At 49.3% G+C, this 11,194-nt stretch overlaps 1 protein-coding gene across 1 annotated transcript; it reads right to left on the bottom strand.

The window, feature by feature from the left end:
- Positions 1-905: 905 nt before the first annotated feature.
- Positions 906-9,734, bottom strand: LOC114354225 (uncharacterized; the record flags this gene model as incomplete). Its single annotated transcript, XM_028306489.1, has 13 exons — positions 9,490-9,734; positions 9,267-9,358; positions 7,305-7,538; positions 6,898-7,215; positions 6,176-6,369; positions 5,528-5,676; positions 5,354-5,445; positions 4,522-4,690; positions 2,857-3,086; positions 2,450-2,767; positions 1,728-1,921; positions 1,080-1,228; positions 906-997 (listed from the first exon to the last, which is right to left on the bottom strand). Coding segments are annotated over exons 1-13 (2,289 nt in total), but the record flags the coding sequence as incomplete, so codon positions are not given.
- Between the last annotated feature and the right edge of the window lie 1,460 nt (positions 9,735-11,194).

Raw genomic sequence — 11,194 nt, 5'->3', positions numbered from 1 at the left:
CCGCCTTCAAGTACGCCCGAGTAGATCGCGACGGGGACGACGCGTGGGCCGCCTAGAACCACCGTTCGCGGCACTAAGGCGCCGCGGGGGGCGCCGGGAGGCGTCCGCCGCGCGCCCGCCGCTCACCAGCGATGAAACGAAAACAGTTACATTAAACTGCTTTTTTCATTGCTCGTGACAGTAGAGATAATAACCTATCTATGTTATAAATGAAAGGTTTTCACCATAGGTAGGGATATAGAGAGATGCCAAATAATGCGCTGAGTTCGAACCTCAGTGTCGCATTAGAAATTATTCACACAATCATTGCTTTCACGAGCAATGTGTTCTGTTTTTGGGCCCCGTCCCCTTGTCACATCTTTCTTTAGTTTCTCTGTGATCTGTGGTTATCCCTTTCCGCTAGGGCTAGGCGATTAGTGAGTAGATATTCCATGTTACTTAAGTAAGTAGGTACTAATTTTCCTACGAATATTCGCTGGAATCGTTCGTTCCATTACCGAAGTGAAGGGGTTTTACAATGACTTAACCTCTACCTCATCTGGAATCTAAAGGAAACCCGTAAAAATAGGTGTTAAACTTAAAAATATATAATTTGTTTTACCTTGAAGTCTGCTCGATTGGGTTCAAATTCGAACGAGGGCCTCGGGGACGGCGTCGCGGCGTCGTCGGCGGGCTCCGGGAGCGGCGCGGGCGGCGGGGGCGGGGGCGAGCGCGCGGCGGGCGCGGCCGAGCGCGTGGGANGAAACCCGTAAAAATAGGTGTTAAACTTAAAAATATATAATTTGTTTTACCTTGAAGTCTGCTCGATTGGGTTCAAATTCGAACGAGGGCCTCGGGGACGGCGTCGCGGCGTCGTCGGCGGGCTCCGGGAGCGGCGCGGGCGGCGGGGGCGGGGGCGAGCGCGCGGCGGGCGCGGCCGAGCGCGTGGGAGGCGCGCGCGTGGGGCTGGGGCGCGCGCGCGGCGAGGCGCGCAGCATCTCCGTGTGGGTGGGGTAGTCTGTGGACGACGCGATGACGTGTGAAATCAGATTTGTTACGGACCTGATGGAAACGAATGAAGAAATAATCAAAAACAGTACAAAAGACGCTAGGCGTGGTGGTGATGGTGGTGACGGTGGGCTTCCGGGGACGCGTGGGCTGCGGCGGCGGCGCTGGCGGCTCCGAGGCCGGCGGCTCCGGCTCCTCCACCAGCCGCCGCTCCACGCACAGGTCTGCGCAGTCGCCGCCGCTGAGGGACACGTTGTGAGATGTTCGTTTAACTGTAAAACTACCTTATTTAACTACAAAAAAAAGTTACTTAGGTTATTTAATAAAATTACTTAAATGGTCTTTGGACAACAACACATCTACACACAAGCACAATATGCACACAGTCACCACTCATTCCTAATGCCCTTTCCTAATTTTTGATTCCTTTTCCTTTTATTCCTTCCTCCACAGGACAGGCAGGCAATGCCTAGTGTGGAGGTCTGTCTTTTGTTTTGTACTACTAGATCTAGCAATACCTAAATACTTATTTTAATTTTCACATTCCCGTTTAGCGACTATTCTCGAATAGCAGCGTGTTTATTTCATGCTTTACTACCTACAGTCTATCGCTCCGCGGAGTCACCCATTGTTAGGTGGAAGTTGGTTAGTACTGTAGATATAAAATTTTACTAAAAGAAAACTTTCCTTATTTTTAAAAGAAAGAACTGCATTGAAAGATTTCCAAATCTATACAATACCGGCCACAAGCACGTAACGTATGGGCGCAGTGCAAAAATCGCCGCCAAAGCGAAACGCTCTGCGCTGCATGCGTGTCGCCGCACTCCTCGCTCGCCGCCGCGCCGCCCGCGCCCGGCGCCGGCGCCGAGCGCACCGAGCGGCTCAGCACGCCGCACAGCTTGCCGCCGCACACCACGCCCCCGCCCCAGTCGCTCTGCCGAAGTCGGAGATGCATGTCAAATTTTAATGAACACTGTGACGGTGATCGGCAAGTAAGTAGTTGTAGATGAATGAAAGACGAAGACGAGTTTGCTGTGGTGTTGTAGTGGTGTTTTTAAGAAGAAGACGTAAAAGACAAACAATGGGTGCATCATCCTTTATGCGAAAGATTGGACAATGAGGGTTTTCGCGTATGAAAAATCCGCCAGATGGCAATACGTAGACGCGAGGTCCAAATGCTGCATGATTGGTTATTTTTTGACATGACATTGACAGATATGTCAAAATCCACCAAACACGCAGCAGTCAGACCCCACATCCACGTCCCGCCATCTAGCGGATCTTTCATACGCGAAAACCCTCATTTTGGAAACACTCGGTTACGTACAAAATAATCTGTGTTTAAACCACTAGAACTTCTGAGTCTCGGTCGAATCCGACCGGGAGTCGGATGCGACGTAATGGAAACCGGGTCCAAATAGGAAAAAAGAAGACGCAAAAATTAGAAAAAAAACGTTAATACCGAACAAAGTTCGGGGCCGACGAGACAGAGAGCACGATCGCGCACGGCGGTCCAGTAGACGGCGGCGCGCGCGCAGCGCTCGGGTGGAACCACGTCGGCGCTCACGATGCGAAGGCGCGCGCGACGCGGCGCGGGCGGCGGCAGCGCGCGCGACACGTGACACGCCGCGCCGCCCGCGCACTCTGCGCCCGCCGTGGCCATGAGGATGGGCCGCGCGCGCGCCGCGCTGCCGAACGGCTCCTCCAGCTCCGCCACCGCCAAGTCCAGCGCTCCGCCGCGCCACGACTCCGGCGCCGTGTCCGGGCCATCGCCCACCTCCTGCGACAGAACGTTCGGGTCGGGTTCGTTAGATATTCCGTTCCTCCCTGCTCGATCTTTCGAACCGGTGGAAATCTACGCGGACTCACCGCGTCGGCGCCGGTGGCGACGGCGACGCGGGCGACGCGACGGGCGCCGTGCAGGCGGGCGGCCACGGCGGCGGGGCTGGACGGCGGCGGCGCGGCGGCGGCGGCGGCCAGCGCCCACAGCTCGCGCGCCGGCAGCGGGCCGCGCCCGCGCGCGCACCACGCCGACGTCAGCGCCGTGCGCAGCGACACCAGCGAGCCCGAGCATCGCCACCCGTCCGTGTGCTCCACCACTATCTGCGAGATACGTTAAGGGGTATCAGTTCTTTTTGCTAGGTTTCGTTCTTACATCGTGTCTTAAGTCATGTCACTTTCTATCGTTACTAAAATTTTTGCTTTCGGTTGAGTAATACCAGGCCTGGCTCACTCCGCGCGGTACATCCGATAATTACCTACAGCGAAGCGCCCCGCCGGCGGGTATTATATCAGTCGAGTGTCACGCGCGCGAACGTCGGGACTTGATGTTTTGCCTTTAATAAATAATTTCTTTTGAATACAATTTATGATATTTTAAGAATTTTATCGTTAAAATATTACCTTTCCGTGTAGGTAAATGAAACGGAAGAGTAACATCGATACACCAAATTACGACAAGCTAGTTCTTTTACCATAATGCATAGGTACCCCAACAATATTCAGTAAAAAATAAATTGTTGCCAAAGTATAGCGAGTAACATTAGATTAAGTTTGTGCAAAGCCAAATACAAATATNATTGGCCATTTCCTTTTAAAATTGTGGGTTTCGTCGCCACTGTTGTGTATTGGGAATAGGAGAAATAAATAACACGCTTTTCCAATTATTCGCACTGACATATATTGTCTGACATTAGATTGACTATTTTACCGACCGCTTATTTTAACGACAGGCCGTCAATGGTAGGCGCAGCCACGCACTTAGCGGTGTTAATAGGCAACTACATAACACAAAGATAATACGATAGAGAATAATACAATGTAATAAAAACCTCCTGTTATGGGGGCATTTTTTGGAGAAATTTATCAAATAACAAAAAAATCACGAATAAAAAAGCAGATTCTTTTCAAAAAGTTTCATTTTTTTATTATTTGTTGGCATTTTTTGAGTATTTTATGTATTTTTTAGTATTGCCTGTTATTTAGCATTATTACTGTTTTTATTTTATCAGGATAAACCTTTTAGTTTAAAAGTTATTACGTTTTCTTTACAATAAGTAATCATACAAAAAGAATTTATATAATTAAAAAAAAAAAAAAACAATAAATTTTTGGCCTCTTTTTTGTCGATAAAAATAGGTCTAGTTTCACCTATTTTCATATGTGCACTTTATCCTGACTCACACTGTGTATAAAAGGAGAAACTGACTAAGGCTAAGGCGGTTATCATACTGCGCCGCGCTCCGCCGCGGAGCGCGTAATTTCATATAAAAAATCACGCGCACGGACGCGTTGTCATGTCAGTGTGAAGTGCCGCGCGTGTTTTCCATACCTAGTAATTACTTATCTGTGTTAATACTTTTAGACTGAGTAAGTACTTATTTAAGAGTGAATTTAAAAAAGTAAAAAGGGACACATTTTTCTATGTTAAATAGAAATATTTCAATGAAACGTCCGAAATCGCTACGTGAAGTGTTTATTAGATATCTATTAAAACATAAACAAAAGGAACGAGTATCAAAAGTGGCAACGAACGGAGGCTCGGGCCGCGGGCGGCGGGCGCGTCGGGCTGGCGGCCGGCGGCGCGGCGCTCGGCGGGCGGCGCGGCCGGCTCCTCCCCGCCGTAGTCGGCCGCGTTGTCGCCGTACTCGCCCGCCTTCAAGTACGCCCGAGTAGATCGCGACGGGGACGACGCGTGGGCCGCCTAGAACCACCGTTCGCGGCACTAAGGCGCCGCGGGGGGCGCCGGGAGGCGTCCGCCGCGCGCCCGCCGCTCACCAGCGATGAAACGAAAACAGTTACATTAAACTGCTTTTTTCATTGCTCGTGACAGTAGAGATAATAACCTATCTATGTTATAAATGAAAGGTTTTCACCATAGGTAGGGATATAGAGAGATGCCAAATAATGCGCTGAGTTCGAACCTCAGTGTCGCATTAGAAATTATTCACACAATCATTGCTTTCACGAGCAATGTGTTCTGTTTTTGGGCCCCGTCCCCTTGTCACATCTTTCTTTAGTTTCTCTGTGATCTGTGGTTATCCCTTTCCGCTAGGGCTAGGCGATTAGTGAGTAGATATTCCATGTTACTTAAGTAAGTAGGTACTAATTTTCCTACGAATATTCGCTGGAATCGTTCGTTCCATTACCGAAGTGAAGGGGTTTTACAATGACTTAACCTCTACCTCATCTGGAATCTAAAGGAAACCCGTAAAAATAGGTGTTAAACTTAAAAATATATAATTTGTTTTACCTTGAAGTCTGCTCGATTGGGTTCAAATTCGAACGAGGGCCTCGGGGACGGCGTCGCGGCGTCGTCGGCGGGCTCCGGGAGCGGCGCGGGCGGCGGGGGCGGGGGCGAGCGCGCGGCGGGCGCGGCCGAGCGCGTGGGAGGCGCGCGCGTGGGGCTGGGGCGCGCGCGCGGCGAGGCGCGCAGCATCTCCGTGTGGGTGGGGTAGTCTGTGGACGACGCGATGACGTGTGAAATCAGATTTGTTACGGACCTGATGGAAACGAATGAAGAAATAATCAAAAACAGTACAAAAGACGCTAGGCGTGGTGGTGATGGTGGTGACGGTGGGCTTCCGGGGACGCGTGGGCTGCGGCGGCGGCGCTGGCGGCTCCGAGGCCGGCGGCTCCGGCTCCTCCACCAGCCGCCGCTCCACGCACAGGTCTGCGCAGTCGCCGCCGCTGAGGGACACGTTGTGAGATGTTCGTTTAACTGTAAAACTACCTTATTTAACTACAAAAAAAAGTTACTTAGGTTATTTAATAAAATTACTTAAATGGTCTTTGGACAACAACACATCTACACACAAGCACAATATGCACACAGTCACCACTCATTCCTAATGCCCTTTCCTAATTTTTGATTCCTTTTCCTTTTATTCCTTCCTCCACAGGACAGGCAGGCAATGCCTAGTGTGGAGGTCTGTCTTTTGTTTTGTACTACTAGATCTAGCAATACCTAAATACTTATTTTAATTTTCACATTCCCGTTTAGCGACTATTCTCGAATAGCAGCGTGTTTATTTCATGCTTTACTACCTACAGTCTATCGCTCCGCGGAGTCACCCATTGTTAGGTGGAAGTTGGTTAGTACTGTAGATATAAAATTTTACTAAAAGAAAACTTTCCTTATTTTTAAAAGAAAGAACTGCATTGAAAGATTTCCAAATCTATACAATACCGGCCACAAGCACGTAACGTATGGGCGCAGTGCAAAAATCGCCGCCAAAGCGAAACGCTCTGCGCTGCATGCGTGTCGCCGCACTCCTCGCTCGCCGCCGCGCCGCCCGCGCCCGGCGCCGGCGCCGAGCGCACCGAGCGGCTCAGCACGCCGCACAGCTTGCCGCCGCACACCACGCCCCCGCCCCAGTCGCTCTGCCGAAGTCGGAGATGCATGTCAAATTTTAATGAACACTGTGACGGTGATCGGCAAGTAAGTAGTTGTAGATGAATGAAAGACGAAGACGAGTTTGCTGTGGTGTTGTAGTGGTGTTTTTAAGAAGAAGACGTAAAAGACAAACAATGGGTGCATCATCCTTTATGCGAAAGATTGGACAATGAGGGTTTTCGCGTATGAAAAATCCGCCAGATGGCAATACGTAGACGCGAGGTCCAAATGCTGCATGATTGGTTATTTTTTGACATGACATTGACAGATATGTCAAAATCCACCAAACACGCAGCAGTCAGACCCCACATCCACGTCCCGCCATCTAGCGGATCTTTCATACGCGAAAACCCTCATTTTGGAAACACTCGGTTACGTACAAAATAATCTGTGTTTAAACCACTAGAACTTCTGAGTCTCGGTCGAATCCGACCGGGAGTCGGATGCGACGTAATGGAAACCGGGTCCAAATAGGAAAAAAGAAGACGCAAAAATTAGAAAAAAAACGTTAATACCGAACAAAGTTCGGGGCCGACGAGACAGAGAGCACGATCGCGCACGGCGGTCCAGTAGACGGCGGCGCGCGCGCAGCGCTCGGGTGGAACCACGTCGGCGCTCACGATGCGAAGGCGCGCGCGACGCGGCGCGGGCGGCGGCAGCGCGCGCGACACGTGACACGCCGCGCCGCCCGCGCACTCTGCGCCCGCCGTGGCCATGAGGATGGGCCGCGCGCGCGCCGCGCTGCCGAACGGCTCCTCCAGCTCCGCCACCGCCAAGTCCAGCGCTCCGCCGCGCCACGACTCCGGCGCCGTGTCCGGGCCATCGCCCACCTCCTGCGACAGAACGTTCGGGTCGGGTTCGTTAGATATTCCGTTCCTCCCTGCTCGATCTTTCGAACCGGTGGAAATCTACGCGGACTCACCGCGTCGGCGCCGGTGGCGACGGCGACGCGGGCGACGCGACGGGCGCCGTGCAGGCGGGCGGCCACGGCGGCGGGGCTGGACGGCGGCGGCGCGGCGGCGGCGGCGGCCAGCGCCCACAGCTCGCGCGCCGGCAGCGGGCCGCGCCCGCGCGCGCACCACGCCGACGTCAGCGCCGTGCGCAGCGACACCAGCGAGCCCGAGCATCGCCACCCGTCCGTGTGCTCCACCACTATCTGCGAGATACGTTAAGGGGTATCAGTTCTTTTTGCTAGGTTTCGTTCTTACATCGTGTCTTAAGTCATGTCACTTTCTATCGTTACTAAAATTTTTGCTTTCGGTTGAGTAATACCAGGCCTGGCTCACTCCGCGCGGTACATCCGATAATTACCTACAGCGAAGCGCCCCGCCGGCGGGTATTATATCAGTCGAGTGTCACGCGCGCGAACGTCGGGACTTGATGTTTTGCCTTTAATAAATAATTTCTTTTGAATACAATTTATGATATTTTAAGAATTTTATCGTTAAAATATTACCTTTCCGTGTAGGTAAATGAAACGGAAGAGTAACATCGATACACCAAATTACGACAAGCTAGTTCTTTTACCATAATGCATAGGTACCCCAACAATATTCAGTAAAAAATAAATTGTTGCCAAAGTATAGCGAGTAACATTAGATTAAGTTTGTGCAAAGCCAAATACAAATATGATTTTCGGGTGATGCCTCTCGTTCTAGGATGTAGTAGCCGTTTCGTGTTTGCGTAGTAAGTAGGTAGGTATGATGTCATTCTTTCTTCTGTGATAGTAGGTATGTTTAATTTATTTGTCTTATGTTAAAATAGGTATGAATGCAGACATTGTATTAAAATAAGTACTTTTTTATCCTAAGTAGGTATATTTAAAATGTTATTTTTACAAAGGTAAAATAACACTAATACTTACCTACATACGTACCTCATTACAAATACCTAAGTAGATTAATTCTATTTTTTCACTAGACAGCATAGCATCCCTAGCAGCGTAAGAAGAGTTCAGAGGCACGCGATAGAAAGAGACAAAACTTGTAGGTGAATAAAATTGTAGGTACGTAGTGCTGTGCGAGCTGAATTCCACTGTATCGCGTCGTAGCAAGACTCGCATTTATTTAAATCGTCTTGCGGAGTAATCCTTCTGTACCTGTACTATTACTTATTCTGTGGTAATACTTAATTAAGTCTAAAGATTAGTCGAAGCAAAACAGAGTACCTACCTGCCATGTCACTATAGCCCCACTAAGAAGACAGCACCCACAATGCCAATAGACCCAGTACCAATAGCGAGCCACTTCAAATAGGTACCTAGGTTCGGTCATGTCCGCAGACGCAAATGTGGATATGGACGTGACACACAGGGTAAATATAGCTTGGCAGAGATGGAGAGCGCTTACGGGTGTGCTGTGTGACCACCGTATGCCGATAAAGACTAAAGGAAAGGTATACAAGACCGCTGTAAGCCCAGCTATGGTGTACGGTGCCGAATGTTGGGCGATCCATAAATCACATGAACAAAAACTCCATACCTGTGAGATGAAGATGCTGAGGTGGGCGGCCGGCTTAATGAGACTCGATAAAGTGCGCAACGAACACATCAGAGGAAGCTATAAGGTCGCCCCCATCACTGACAAGAGCAGAGAATCCCGCATGAGATGGTACGGACACGTCATGAGAGGAGATGAAGATCATGTCGTCAAGAAAGCTCTCGCACTACCAGACAGCAAGAGAGGCAGAGGCCGACCGCTTGCTACATGGAGGTCCACTATATCAAAGGATTTGAAACAGGCCCAGCTGAACGAAGAGACAACTCAGGATCGAGCGATCTGGCGCATGAGAACGAGGAGGGCTGACCCCAAATAATGGGAAGAGGCACGGAAAGAAGAAGAAGAGGAAGAAGTTGAGTAATAATTAAGTAAGCCTGAGTTCCTACCATGAATGGTGCGAAGTCTCCTTCACCATCGTCGTCCACGTCCGCCTCCTCGCTACTTGAATCTGGAGATTCTGCTGCTGCGACACCAAACTCTGTGTAAAAAAATAAAACCAATTACTTAATGATAACAGACCGTTTTAATGATGACGAGCTTAGCTTAGTGCGACCCGGAGCCCCGGAGCCCCGGAGCCCCGGGCTGCCAGTGGACGCTAGTGGTCAGTACCGCTCGCGGCGGCCGCCGCGCACACGAACAACAGCGCCGCGCCAAGCGCGCGCGCCATCGCCGCTCTCGCGCCGCCACCGACGCGCTACACACACGCTAGCTATTGAACCACTCTTACAAAACGCAAAATTTATCATTTATTATTTGCTGTTGCTATTGCGAGTTCTGTCATGTTTTGTTGCCGTCAGCGTCGTCAGTCATCATGACAGAAGGGGTAAGAGTACATAAAAAGTACCGGTGCATTCACAGAGGTTTTCTTATGGCCGTTTTGCGGCCGTTGGTCGGTGACACAAAATCTTTTTTGTGAAGTTTTGTGAACTATGCTATGTTAGGCGGACGGCGACGATGCTTCCTGCATGCTCTTGTGCAGCGTAGGTATTGTGAATACCTAGTTTCGTTTCAACATAAATAATATAAAAATAATTTGCGTTTTCAATGCATTTTTTTTCATTAAAAAATAGTAAATGTTTGATCGTACCTAAGTAGGTAAGGTAGATAAGGCAGATTTTCGTTCGTTCGTTTCAGCCAAAAGACGTCCACTGCTGGACAAAGGCCTCCCCCAAGGATTTCCACAAAGACCACTCCTGCGCCGCTCGCATCCAGGCACCTCCCGCGACCTTCACCAGATCGTCGGTCGATTGTCGTTTGACCGCTGCTAAGTACCTATTTTGTAAGCAAAAGCTTCTTCTTGTCAGGCATATTGACTCAATAACTTCTAAAGCCACAAAAACCCTTGGATTCGTAATTAGACTCACGAAAAATTTTAAAATGGCGAAGTCACTAAAAATATTATATTGTTCACTGGTTAGAAGCCAGCATGAAATGCATGTCAAGTGTGGAATCCCCAATATGATTATTACATACATAAAATCGAAAAAAATCAGAATAAGTTTCTTAGATTTTTAAACTTCAAGCACCGGATAGTAGGTACGACTTATGAGGCTGACTGTAAACATCATCATCTACTTCCATTAAAACTGCGAAGAGAGGTCGCCGATCTTACCTTTCTCCATAACCTACTTAATTAAAATGGTAAAATAGACTTCAGTGAACTTCTGTCGCGAATCAAGTTACAGGTGCCGATTCGTGCCAAAATCAGGAGAAATTATCTCAGACTCCACGTTGATGCATGTATCACTAATTATGGACGCAATTCCTTGTGAAAAAACTCCAAAATAACACAGACTCGTTCAGGAGAGTGAAAGGAAGAGGTGCAGCAACCACAGTTAAGGATCGGCTGGGAAGAACAAGGATAGGCGAATCCAACTCGCAAGCCTTGACAGGGATACGCCGGTTAAGGCGGCCCTTTATAAGACTTGGGAGCCTGCGGGTGACGAGCTATTAGACGTAGAGAGGGTTATTAATGATTAAACGTACATTTTCCACCTTGTGGAAGATAAGCATGAGAACGGTTTGTCCAAAACATATGAATTTGGTCTTATTCAATGCAGGATTAAGTGCCCTTCAACCGTCATGCATACCACTTTTCGATAGGGAAAGTCCTTTACGCGGTATAACCGGAACCTAGGAGTCTTTATGGGCAACTAAAAAGCAACAACCGATTTAAGGCCGGGTAGCAGAGAAAATGGCGAAAATGAGGTTTTCATTTTTCATTTTTGAGGTACTAAACAGTAAAATTAAAGGCTAAGATTTTTATTGGGCATAGTTGAGGATATTTTCTAGGGCTATTAACGGATGGAAACAC

The sequence above is a fragment of the Ostrinia furnacalis genome, unplaced genomic scaffold (genome assembly GCF_004193835.3).
Source record: "Ostrinia furnacalis isolate ACB-3 unplaced genomic scaffold, ASM419383v2 OfSCF1958, whole genome shotgun sequence".
NCBI classification, from domain to species: domain Eukaryota; kingdom Metazoa; phylum Arthropoda; class Insecta; order Lepidoptera; family Crambidae; genus Ostrinia; species Ostrinia furnacalis.
This window is presented reverse-complemented; position numbering and strand designations above follow the sequence as displayed.